The 13746-nt window shown below is 40.8% G+C and overlaps 1 protein-coding gene across 3 annotated transcripts in view; it reads right to left on the bottom strand.

The window, feature by feature from the left end:
- Positions 1 to 3661: 3661 nt before the first annotated feature.
- Positions 3662 to 13746, bottom strand: part of LOC121269483 — a 28054-nt gene continuing 17969 nt past the window's right edge. For 2 of the 3 annotated variants that reach the window (XM_041174072.1, XM_041174073.1), the window contains exons 5-7: positions 9091 to 9117; positions 7616 to 7767; positions 3662 to 6141 (exon numbers count right to left, since the gene is read on the bottom strand). In XM_041174072.1, coding sequence (XP_041030006.1) covers positions 5866 to 6141; positions 7616 to 7767; positions 9091 to 9117 — 455 coding nt within the window. In that variant the 3' untranslated portion in view covers positions 3662 to 5865. The remainder of the gene's footprint in view (positions 6142 to 7615; positions 7768 to 9090; positions 9118 to 13746) is intronic. The other variant, XM_041174074.1, reaches the window with a different exon arrangement.

The raw sequence follows: 13746 nt of genomic DNA on the forward strand, positions 1-13746 counted from the left end.
GATTAACTTCGGAGCCTGACCCCGGTGTCCCCTTGGGTTAAGGGAAAATGTTTCTCAAACCCAAATCTAAAGGGAAAGGACCAGTGAAGGCTAAACTAGATTGTTCGATGACTTGGTGTCATATTTGCCTCTGAGGTGAGATTTGAACCGCATATCCATGCCACTGCTAAGATTGCATATTTCCATCTCCATAATATCACCGAACTCTGCCCCACCACAGCTCTTCGGTTGCTGAATCCCTCAGTAATGCTTTTTTTAATCGCTGGACTTGAATATTCCAACGGACTCTCACATTCCACTGTCTAACTTGATGTCATCCAAGAATGGTCTGATACCCATGTCCTAACTTGCACTAAATTCTGTCTACCCTTGTGCTCACTGACCTTCCCCGACTCCTGGTTAAGCAGCACCTCAATATTAAAATTCTCATCCTTGTTTTCAAATCCCCTCCATAGCCTGGCCCTGCCCTATCTCTGTAATTGCCTTCCAGCCCTGTAACCTGCTGAGATATTCTGCTCATCTGACGCCTTTTAAAGTCGTGCATTTCAGATCTTAACCCACTACGAATTGTCATTTCCCCCCCTATTCTTTTGCCAATTATTTTAAATGACTACTGATTGACACATTTGCTGTAGGAAACAGTTTCCCCGTACTTGCTATATCAAAAACCCTTCATAATTCTGTTTTTCTCTGAGGGTTTCCCCTTAGCCTTCTCCAATCCCGGCTTCTCCAGTTTCTTCACATATCTGAAGTCTTTCATCCATTCCTTCACCAATGCCTTTGTTGGAGTTTCCTTACACTGCCAGCAGCGGTTCAAGAAGTGGCCCACAGCCACCATCTCAGGGGCAACTCGTGATGAGCAATAAATGTTGGCCTTGACAGAAACATCCACATCCTGAGAACAAATTTTTAAAAATGCATAACTTCCAGCATCAATATCCTTGCATCTTCCATAACTTGGACAGGTTTTATTTCAGTAATTCCTGTGGGTGAATATATTATTTATCACATTGATTTCCTGCAAAAATAATATTTAAGTTTAGGGTATGAATGAATTTTAAAACTCATTGAATGTTCAGTTCATATTGGAGTGTCTGACCCAGCAGAAGCATGGGCAGGAAGAAAATACAAAAAAAACAAGATGCAAAAGTCTTTCTCGAAGCCTTTATCTAACCATGTCTGGTGTGGAGCATTGAGGACAGGGTTCCAACTATTGTTGTGCAGGGAAAGTTTAATTATAACAAACAAACAAAGAGTTCAATCACCAATTGGCCAATGTCTTTTCCACCAACTTTAAATATGAATCAGAATATTTTAACTCATTCTTGTTTCTGAGCTTATCTGTGGCTTTAGCCAGATCTCAGGGTCTGGCCAGCTACAGTGCAGGGGCCTTTCCATTTGGCGGGGGTATCTTGTAGCTCTTCAACTGCTAGCCTCACTGTCAATGAGCTCACACTGAACCAACAACAACTTCCATTTATATAGTGCCTTTAACATAGAATAACATCCCCAGGATGCTCTACAGGAGTGATTATCAAATGTCATTTGACATTGAGCCATCTGAGGAGATACAGATATTTGGACAGGTGACCAAAAGCTTGGTCAAAACTAGTGGGTTTTAGGGAGTATCTTAAAGGAGAAGAGTGAGAGTGGTAAAGAGACTTAGGGAGGGGATTCCAGAACATGGGGCCCAGGAAGGCATAGACATCAATGATGGAAATCAGGAATGCGTGAGCGGCCAGAATTGGATGAGTGCAGAAATCTCAGATGCTTGTGGGGCCGGAGGAGATTGCAGATTGACCAGCTCTGACATTGCCAAACTAAGAAACAGGCAAACTGAATATTGAAAGTACTGCCTGTGGGATCTTGCTGTACACAAATTGCTTTGTTTACTGACATTACAACAGTGACCACACTTAAAACGTACTTCATTGGCTGTGGAGCACTTTGGGATGTCTGGTGGTCATGGAAGATGTTATAAAAACAGCCGGATTTTACCAGATATAGTATATATTCTCAAATGAAGTGGGAAAAGTACACACAAGACCCACTTTGTACAAGATAAACCTATTCAGATATATTTATAAATGAATCCCAAAGGTAAAACATTGGCAAGAGTTAATAATTTACATTACTTACAATGGGAATTACTGTTTAAAGGAGGTTATTTTTTTATCTGACTCCTTCAGACAACAATGGGAACAACAAAGAACTACATACCCCAGTCCATCGCAATGAGCTGGAACTGGTGAGCATCAAAAGCATTTCTGGTTATAAAGACATTTTCCTCCTTTGAAATTCAAACAATTTCTCTTAAGCCGAAATAACAAAGTAGTTAAAAGTTTTGATGTCTCCATAAACCACAGGTTGATGGCTTCCAATACCTTTCAACCAGACTGCATTAACACATTACAACAATCAGAAATTATGGATGGTTTGTCCTCCCTTCACCATACCCAACCAGAATTGGGGCAATTGATACCAGTCATAAATATAATTAGTTCAGTCCAAAGCTGTTAATCGGAGTTCAACTTGGGTCATAGGAGCCCCGTATAAATGAATAACACTCATGAGGACACATATCCTCCTGGGAATCATTGGTGCAAACAAGCAATGCTGATAACAGGACAGGAGTTCATGCCACCACCCCTCCCCCCCCCCCCCCCCCCCCCCCCCCCCCATTTAATGGGGCTGTGGCCCAGTCTCCATTGGATGTACAGGCCCCTGTGATTCATTTCAATTACACCATGACAGATATAAGCTGCAGGCACCACAGATTAAAAAGAAGCTTCTGTGGCTGGGAAACAACGAAAGTGTTTCTGAGCACCTTTTTTCAGCATTCAATATAGCATTTAGAACAGGATTAGCAGCAATTTTAAAAGGAGCAGAGACAATAGTTCTCCCAACAGGTCGATAAATTATATTTTGTTCAAAATGTTACGACCAGTCCCTGGGCGAGGTCCACCCCAGTTTGTTATAATCCCAGACGAGGTACCCCAAATTGTTAACTTCCTGAGCGGGACCTCAATTTCGTTATGCCCCTGGGTGAGGAGGAATGAGATGGCTTCCCTTCTTTATTCAACCCTCTTGGTTAGTTGCAACAAAGTTAACTTAAAAGGGATCTCTTCCCTCGTGGATACTTTTCCCAGTCCAAATGTATTTATGTTTTAGAAGGAGCCAATTTAACCAGGCTTTCTTGAGTTAAAAAAAGAGTAAGTTTATTAGCTACTAAAACCTGAGAAAAATAATAAAAACGCAACACACATACACACAGGTTAGAAATGAGAAGCTGAGTCCAAAAAAAAAACGTTTAAAAAGATATATGAATTGGTCTTTGGCTTGTCCAAGAGGAACCGAGAAAACATTGCAGGTGTCAAGTTGGGTGATTCCAGTAGAGCTGACTGGCATTTGAGCAGTTGGTTTGGGGGAATTTGTGCAGTTGGTTTTGCAAGTTAGCTGAAGGAGTTACCTTATTTCCTTTTAGACCGTGGCTTTGCCGACCTGCCTCTAGCCACAGAGGGAGAGAGATGGAAACTTTTTAACTGCAAGCTGCAGGGATGCCTGGTTGATGTTTTTCTGCTGTGTAATGACACGGCAGATGATGTGTGCCAGGTGGACGCAAATCTATGAGGGAAACTTGGTTCTGCAACGGTCACAACGGTTTTGCAATTTGTGTTTATTATGAGAAGACTGAGCATTGAAATCAGAGGTAATGAATCTACTTTAGGGTTTTAAAGTTTTAAATTAAAATATTTTTTAACAAAAGAAAAGATGTCAAGCACATACATAAGATTCTGTTACTTAATACTATAATAAATACTAAAATTCCCCAATGGCATAGTTAAACATTCCCAATTGATAAGTTAATGACATGACTGTTGTTGTGGCAGCAGATCACAGCCCCCAATTTACCTACGGGCATATTGAACATTTTCAAGGAAGATATGTGTTTTTAAAAAAAGATGTACAAGCAAAAGCTGGCGAGAATGTAAAGTAACCACTTTCTGGAAAATTCCTGTGTGGATTATACTTGACTGACTCATCCAGAGAGAACATAGAATGCCGCACCTAAAAAAAAAGGTGTCAAGGCCTACTTCAGACTGAGACACTTGAAATGGAGAGATACAATGTAAAAGACTAAACTTTAATCTCCTGTGTTTGTGGAGACAATGCAGACTGATTACCACATCTCAGCAGAAACCATCTCCTGCTGAGTTACATCCCAGAATGTGGAAATGGTCTGAGTTGAAATAAAGCAGATTCTGGGTGAAAGACATATTTGTTTTTTCCCTTCCAGGAATACACAAGCATTACCTGGATTGGTCAATATGATGCACAAGGCGTAGTAGTCTGCATGGCCTAGGGGATTTGAGTTACTATTAAGTTCAGACAGTAGAAGAGCAAGTTTCTATGCTGAATCACCAAACCAATTTTCCTTCCATCCCTCGGGCTCTCTTGTTTCTGGATTGTACCTTGTGGTCTCTTGGCTATCTCCCTCTCTCCACACCCCTTACTGACAATCTTCTTAGAAATCATTACCACAAGTAAAAGGTAATGGTGGAAATTTTTTAAAAAGAGAATTCCAGTGCTTGGGAACTAGGCAGCTGAAGGCGCTAGCACCAATGGTGGAGTAACTAAATTCAGGGATGCACATGAGACCAGAATTAGAGGAGTGTAGAGATCTCAGAGGGTTGTGGGGTGGAGTAGGTTGGAGAGATAGGAAATGGGCAAGGTCATGGATGGATTTGAAAACAGTGACCATAATCTGAGAATTTGAGCTGGATCTGGAGCTGCCTGCTAAGGGAAAAATATCTATTCAGCCCTATCAAGCAGAATAAGTCAACTGATGATTCTCCATTATTGTTTCTTGTTATTTTGCTGCTACACACCATCAGTGACTACAGGTCAAAATAGTCCATTGTTAGTGAATGAATGGTGGGTCATTTCTCATATTAAGGCTGTATACAAATACCAGGATTTTTTTCTCACGACAGTACAATGTTGACAGAAATCATCTGAAAGGCCAATCGATCCTGAGAACTTTTGCAACATCTCTGAGAATAAATCTGGGCAGTAAGCGACAGAAGCTGAGAAACAAACATATAACAATGTTCACAACGTAACTGACAGGTATAGCTAACCACTGGAAACCGCTTTTGCAATGATCTTTTTTGAAATAGTTTTAATTTTGAAAAGAACCATAACAAAATTATCTGCAAGTGTTTATACAAAGACAAAATGAGTGAGAAAATATAATTATAAATATAATATAATATAAGTTGAGTAACTTTACAGGTATTTTCCTGTGTTCAATGTTTAAAAGTAATTGACACAATACCTCAGTATAATCTAATTTCCAGTTTCTGAAAAAGTTTCCAATTAAAATGTGAACTTATTCCTTCTCTACAATAAAAGCTGTACTTTTTAAAGCACTTTCAACTAGTAAAATAACAAGTTAACACCTTAGTAAATCATAACTTCTGCTGGACTCCTGTTTCCCAAGGCCAGCTACTCAACAATAATTATGCTTTTATAAACCAAAAATGCTTGAGCTTATAACTAGAACTCAAGTTAGACAGCATTGGGAATGGACTTCCTATTGTCACACATCATTAGCTTATTCTTAGAGTTGTCCTCAACTTGCCAGCTTTTTTGCAGCGTTTTTTTCTCACTAAAGTACAATGTTGACAGAAATCATCTGAAAGGCCAATTGATCCTGAGAACTTTGGCAACAGCTCTGAGAATAAATCTGGGCAGCAAGCGACAGAAGCTGAGAAACAAATGTATAATGTTCACAACGTAACCAACAGGTATAACTAACCCCTGGAAACCGCTTTTGCAATGATCTTTTTTGAAATAGCAGTGTCAGCTTGTTTTCGGGAGACTGGCCTGTCTGCTCCTGCTAGTATTCTTCTTTCCCAGACTTGGTGACAACTCCAGATGTGTTTCTTCATCAATATCCCCCGAAGTCGTCACCTTCTTTAATGCTAACTTATAAAGTCCATTTTCAAACTCTGTGCACAGCCAGTAATCACGTGCAAAGTCGGATTCAAACATTGAGAACTGTCCCAAGTAATTCCTGTAGAATATGATGTTGCGCTTGTTGCCATCCACTGTTTCTTCGTCTGAAGTATTCTGCTCCTGTTTAGAAAAAAAATCAAATTCATCACAGTGTATCCAGGAAAATTCATTCTAAGTTTATAATACAAAATTTCCACTAAACGGGATAGACAAGCGAAGAAACCAGAGAATGCAAATACAGGAGTCATTAAAAATATTGATGTAAGTTGAAGAGGTCATTAACTGGACTGCAGTTTGTTTCTAGAGGAAGGCAATACCAAAGAAGAGGGAGGTAATGTTACATATATATACAATCTTGGTTCGAATACTGTGTACAGTTATGATCTCTGTACCACAAAAGATATACTGATTTATAAAGACCTTACCAGAATTAAGAAATGCAACTATCAGGAAAGATTAAGCAGGCTGGGGCCTCTTTCCTTTTGAGAAGGCAAAGCAGAGACCTGAGAGGGGTCTCTCAAATTATGAAGTGGTTCAAATGGATGGTTGTGGAGGAGTTGTTTTTTTCACTGTGTGTGCTTGCATCCAGAACTAGGGCCCATAAATATAAATGGTCAGTAACAGACCAAATAAAGGATTTAGGTGAAATTTCCTTACCTGGGGGTAGTGGTACTGTTAATGTTGCTGGAGTAGTAATCTAGAGGCCCAGGCTAACGTTCTGGGGACATGGGTTCAAATCCCACCAAAGCAGCTGGATCTAAAAGCTAATCTCAGTAATGGTGATTGTGACTCTCTCGAATGCATGAGAACTATCAGATTATGGTTTAAAAACCCACCTAGTTCAGCAATGACCTTTAAGGAAGGAAATCTGCCAGTCTTAACCAGTCTGGCCTCAATACAGCTTCAGATACCACACAACATGGTTGACTCTGAAATGGCCTAGCAAGTCACTCAGTTGTACTAAATTGTTATAGAAAAGTCAAAAAGGAATAAAACTGGACAAGCCAAATCACATTAAGCTAGGCACTGGGGATGACAATGGCACACCATGCCCAGTCATCCCAGCAAAGTCCTCTTTACGAACATCTGCGGCCTTGTGCCAAAATTGGGAGAGCTGTCCCACAGGCAAAAATCTTGGAACTCCCTTCCGAACAGCGCTATGGATGTACCTACACCACATGGACTGCTGCAGTTCAAGAAGGCAGCTCACCACCGCTTTCACGCCAGGGATGCTGTCACAGCCAGTGAAAGAATTAAAGGGCATGTGGTAAAGGTTAGGAGATGGAACTCATCGCTACATGGCATGGGAATCTGCATGTCCTCACCGCTCTCTGTATCTAACTCAAAGGTGAGAGTCCTAACACTGAGCTACTTCTCACTCCAGGTGCATTATGAGCAACTGTAGCACCTCTAACCTACACAATGGCAGATTGAACCTAAGGCTTTCTTGCATGGCTTTGTGACTGGCTGAAAATAGTGAGTGGGAGAAGGGGAAATGTGTTCCATTTCTCAACTGTGTTACTCCTCGGTGGAAAATCAAGCCCTGGGGGGCACTGGTGGGGGTTTGATGTAATAATTTTAGGATTGTACCCACCAGAAACTCGATACTTTTGGACTTGCTGCATGACATCTGATATCTCTTTGAGTTGCACTGCACTATAAAGGAAACTGGAAATGAGGTATCCCGGAAATTACAACCTTTAGTACACTCTGTTGACTCATAGTAAATTATATCAAATTCGATGCCTGTGAAAAGATCAAATACAAAGTATAAACAAAGCATCTCTAAAACACCAGTGATAGATTCTGTAACTTGAGTCAAACAGGTCGGAGGAAACCTGGGGGTGTACAAAACTAAGAAAGTGGCAGGGTAAGTTGAGAAGGCTGTTTAATAAAAGTTATTTTAAATAGAAAGGTAAAGTACACAAGTACTTTGTGCTAAACCTTTATAGAACACTAGTTAGGCCCCAGCAAGAGTATTGTGTCCGATTCTGGGCACCACACTTTAGGACGGATTTCAAAGTCTTGGTGAGAGGAGATTTACTAGAATGGTTCCAGGGATGAGGGACCTAACAACCCAGCCTGTTCCTTCCTGGTGGGTTAGGTTACAATGAAATCCCCCGAATTAATGTGGAGGGACTGGAAAGCTGGGTCGTTCTCCTTTCAGCAAGGTAGGTTAAGGGGGAGATTTAATAGCGATACTCAAAATTATGAGGAGTTTTGACAGAGCAAAGAGGGAGAAATCTTTTAAGTTCTAAGGTCACCACAGACTAGCTTAATTAATCAAAAAGCAGTCGATTAGACCCTAAAGAATGGAGAATTTTTAAACTTAATATTTAAACATTTTAAAAATTTGCTTCCATCACAAGCCACTCGCATTGTGGCAAATTTTGCAGCAATTCCCTCTCCAAACACAAACACTCCCTCCAAGAAGATGTTCATGTGAGCATGGATTAAGATATGGCTGCACTGTGATGCCTCTGGTGGTCAAACTGCTTTCCCATACTCATGATGGAGGCTCAAATGCTAGTTGGGTGAGCTGTTGGAGGATGGCCATAGAGTCAGTTTGAACCAGTGTTAAGGCTTAGCCTCAGGATGTTGAAGGGGTTTGTTAGGATCTAATCTATGACTATGACTGTGATCTAACTTAGCTCAGATGGAGGATCACATCCCAGTCCTACTCTGTGGGGCTCAGCACCATTCTGTAGCTGTTGCAGTTACCCATGAAAACTACCCAGATGAGCTTCAAGACCTGCTCTAAATGTGCCCCAAACAGGATCCTAAGAAGGAGTTTATTTTAACCTAACCCACCTGGTTGGTAGCATCAGCTGCCAATTTCACATCCCTCTCCGATTTATGTTCTTGTTGCCTTCAATGGTTGGGCTTTAAAATGGCTGACAGACTATCCCTCCCCCAAAAAGCCCAGCCTGTTCCTTCCTGGTGGGTTAGGTTACAATGAAACCCCCTGAATGTTAGAAGAAACCACGGTTGGAGAATCAGGCAAGTGCTTTGGAGCAACTAATTGTAATTTGTCAGGAATATTCACGTCCAAACAATTCAATAACTTACCATTCACTAAATTGCCAGGCCTCATTGCTAGCGACAAAGAGAATAAAAAAGCTCAAATTAGTGACTAAACTGAGAATCAGCATATAACTTCTATGTGATCACATGACCCCTTCATTTTATTATAAATTAAATACTAATTTTTTTTTTAAATGGGGATAGACTAAATGAGGTTGAGGGAAAAATGAGTTGGGAGTTCAGGTGCACAAGTCATTAAAACTTTTTCATCCAGAGGGTGGTGCCTGGAATTCGCTTCCCAGATTGGTGTTTGGGGCAGAATCCCTCAACTCATTTAAAAGGTACCTGGATCTACACCTGAAATGCTGTAACCTGCAAGGCTACGGACCAGATGCTGGAAGGTGGGACTAGAATGGGTGGCTATTGTTTTTTCAGCTGGCACAGCCACAATGGGTTGAATGGCCTCTTTCTGTGCCGTAACTTTCCTATGGTTCTAAAAGCAGCACCAGGGATGGATTAGGTCAGACAAGAACATAATTGATTCTTGGGTTTTATGACGAGGGTTTCGGAATAGAAGATTCGATATTTTAAAAATTTATTCATGGGATGTAGGTGTGGCTGGCTGGGCCAGCATTTCTTGTCCACCCCTAATTGCCCTTGAGAAGGTGATGGTGAGCCTCCTTCTTGAACCGCTGCAGTCCATGTGGTGTAGGTACACCCACAGTGCTGTTAGGAAGAGAGTTCCAGGATTTTGACCCAGTGACAGTGAAAGACCCCTAAAATTGTTGACACCTGATGGAGTCTTTGCATTTTGCATCTTATACCTGTGTGGTTTTCCCATCTGAAAGTATGTTGGTTTTGACAGGCCAATGTTAATGGCAGGGATGGGGCTTGTAATTTTAGGGTTTGTTGGATGGCCAAAGAGTACTGGCAGGATAGATTCTGGTGTTTGGGGGACGGGAGTGAGGTAGCTTTGGGAGGTGTTAATTGTTAGCTGGGTCACAAGGCATATATGGCACAGGGACAGAAGTGGCATCAGGTAAAGGGCACCAGGCAGGTTCCAAAACAGATACTTTGTCGACAAGGACAGGGGAATGGACAAGTGGCACGCGTGGGCACAGGAAGCTTAATAATTTTTAGATTGGCAAATATAGCAATTTACCAGTTTTGGGCACCAAACTTTAGGAAGGGTCTGAAGGCATTAGCAAGGGTGCAGAAATTTGAGAATGGCTCCTGGGATTTGAATCTCTTTGTAAAAATCTAATTTTGTTTGTATTTAGCATTTAACTGAAATTTATTGTCTAAATTCTAAATTTCCCAGCCTGAAGCAGGGTTTCAGGGCTTAATGGGGAGAGCAGCTGAAGTTAGCTAATTAAGGAAAGCAGATTAAACCAGTTTTTCTGTAACTGAGGTCACTTAACTCAGTTTCAGAAGGATACATAAACAGGAATTTCAGTGCAAGTTAGCACAGAGTGCGACTTTGAACTGAGTGCTGGGTGTTTGGTGAGTGGGGGAGTTCAGTGAGAAGGGGAAGCAGATGCTCCTTTGCTTCTGCCTTTTCTAACTTTTTCACCCTGTAGAAATTGGTTCTTACTTTAATACAGGGGTAGAAGCAAGCTGTCTGGTGAGCATCTGGTAAGTGGATAAGGTCTATTCTAATCCTAAGATTTAAACAGAACACAAACTGGCGGTAAAGTTAATAAAGTATATATATAAAAAAGGAAAATAATTAATTGAACCAAATAATTTAATTAGTTAATAAAGACAGATTAAGGATGGCGGGACAGGTGATGTGTTAGGCTGCAGGGTGTGGGAGCTCCTGGATGTCAGTGTGATCCAAGGCAAACATGTCCTGTCCGGTGCCAGGGTTTGGGTCATCTGCTCAGGGCTGGAGAGGAACTTGCAATGGGAGGGGGAGAATCCAGTTGTGGTCCATGTAGGTACCAATGATGTAACAGAACTAGGAAAGAGGTTTTGCATAGTCAGTATGAGGGGCTAGGTGCACAATTAAGAAGTAGAACCTCAAAGGTAATAATCTCTGGACTATTACCTGAGCCATGTGCAATTTGGCATAGGGCAAATAAGGTTAGAGAAATTAATGCGTGGCTCAAAGGCTGGTGTGGGAGAATGTGGGTTCCAGTTTGTGGGGCACTGGCAGCCGTATTGGGAAAAATGGAATCTGTACTGTTGGAGCGTTCTACATTGAACTGTGCTGGGATCGGTGTTCTAGCCGCATAACTAGGAAGTAGAGAGGGTTTTAAACTGAACAATGGGGGCAAGGGATCAAATTTGGGAAGAAGTGGTAAATCAAACGGTAGAGACAAGGCAAGGGAGAAAGATATTAATATAGGAAATGATAAACAGACTGACAGGAAGGGATGGTAAGTACAAAGCTAAGAGTACATCAGCAGGTAAGGCTAGAGGTTATAAAAATAATGAAAGGACAAAACTAAAGGCTGTGTCTCTGAATGCACATAACATTCATAACAAAACAGATGAACTGAGAGTGCAAATAGAAATCATTAAATACAATCTTATAGCCACTACAGAGACATGGCTGCAGGATGATATAGGTTGGGATCTGAACATTGAAGAGTACATGACATTTAAGAAGGACAGAAGCTTGGAAAAGGTGGAAGAGTAGCTCCGTTAATTAATTATGGTGTTAACACAACAGAGAAGGATAAGTTCAGGAAACCAGGACATAGAAATGGTTTGGGTAGAGATGAGAAATGATAAAGGCAAGAATTCACTTGTGGGAGTAGTGTACAGGCCTCCTAACAGTAACTGCATGGTGGGGCAGAGTATAAAGGAAGAAATAATGGGAGCTTGTTAGAAAAGAAATGGCGATAATCATGGAGGATTTTAATCTACATGTAGACTGGGAAAATCAGATGGGGAAAGGTAACCTAGATGAGTTCATAAGAGTGTTTTAGAGATTGTTTCTTAGAATAGCATTTTGGAGCCAACCAGAGAACAGGCTATACTAGACCTGGTGTTGTGCAACGAGACAGGATTAATTAATGATCTCATAGTGAAGACATGCCTAGGCAACAGCAATAATAATATGATTGAATTTTACATTCAGTTTGAGGGAGAGAAGGGTGAGTCCAAGACTAGTATTTTAAACTTAAATAGGGGCAACTATGAGAGCACAAAAGCAGAACTAGCTAAAGTGAACTGGAAAATGAGGTTAAGAAAGCGGTCAATAGAGATGCAGTGGCAGACCTTTAAAGGGGTTTTTTCCAGAATAGATACGATCTAATGAGAAAGAAAAATTCCAAGGTGCAGATCCGTCATCTATGGTTAACTAAAAAAGTTAAAGATAGTATCAAACTTAAAGAAAAAACATATAATTCTGCAAGGATGGGTGGCAGGTCAGAAGACTGAACACAACATAAAGAACAGCAAAGAAAGACTAAAAGATTAATAAGGAGGGAAAAATTAGAGTATGAGGAAAGCTAGCTAGAAATATAAACCAGATAGTAAGAGTTTCTATAGATATTTAAATAAGAAAAGAGTTAACAAAGTGAGCATTGGTCCTATAGAAATTGAGTCTGATGAATTAATAATGGAAAATAAGGAGATGGCAAATGAATTGAACAGGTATTTTGCATTGGTCTTCACTATAGAGGATACAAATAACATCTCAGGAGTAGCTGTAAATCAGGAACTGGAAGGGAGGAAGGAACTCAGGAAAATTACAATCACCAGGGAAGTGGTACCTAGGACTGCAGCGGTTCAAGAAGGCAGCTCACCACCACCTTCTCAAGGGCAATTAGAGATGCGCAATAAGCGCTGGCCTAGCCAGAGATGCCCACATCCTATAAATGAATTTTAAAAGCTTAGCAAATTGTCGGACAACTGACAAAATTGTTGGGGCTGGCAAAACCCTGGTCCTGATGGACTTCGTCCTAGGATCTTAATAGTGACTAGTGAGATAGTTGATGTGTTGGTTTTAATTTTTCAAAATTCCCTAGTTTCAAGGAAATTTCCATTAGATTGGAAAATAGCAAATGTAACCTTTATTCAAAAAGCGGGGGAGACTGAAAGCAGGAAATTATAGGCCATTTAGCTTAACATCTGTCATAGGAAAATGTTAGAAGCTATTATTAAAGATGCTATGGCAGGGTACTTAGAAAAATTTAAGGCAATCATAAAGATTCAACATGGTTTAGTGAAAGGGAAATCATGTTTAACCAATTTATTGGAGTTATTCGAAGGAGTCACCTATGCTGTGAATAAAGGGGAACCAGCGGATGTACAGTACTTACATTTCCAGAAGGCATTTGATAAGGTGCCACATCAAAGGTTATTGCGGAAAATAAAAGCTCATGGTTGGGGGGGGTAACATGTTGACATGGAAAGAAGATTAGCTAGCTAACAGGAAGCAGAGCGTAGGCATAAATGGTTGGCAGAAATGGATCATTTTCTGGTTGGCAGGGTGTGATGAGTGGTGTGCCACAGGGATCAGTGCAAGGGCTTCAACTTTTTACAATTTATATAAACAATTTGGATGAAAGAACCAAAGGTAAGGTTGCTAAATTTGCTGATGACACAAAGACAGGTAAGAAACTAAGTTGTGAAGAGGACATAAGGAGGCTACAAAGGGACATAGATAGGTTAAGTGAGTGGGCAAAGATCTGGCAAATGGAGAATAATGTGGGCAAATGTGAAATTGTCCATTTTGGCAGGAAGCAT

The sequence above is a fragment of the Carcharodon carcharias genome, chromosome 25 (genome assembly GCF_017639515.1).
Source record: "Carcharodon carcharias isolate sCarCar2 chromosome 25, sCarCar2.pri, whole genome shotgun sequence".
Lineage (NCBI taxonomy): Eukaryota > Metazoa > Chordata > Chondrichthyes > Lamniformes > Lamnidae > Carcharodon > Carcharodon carcharias.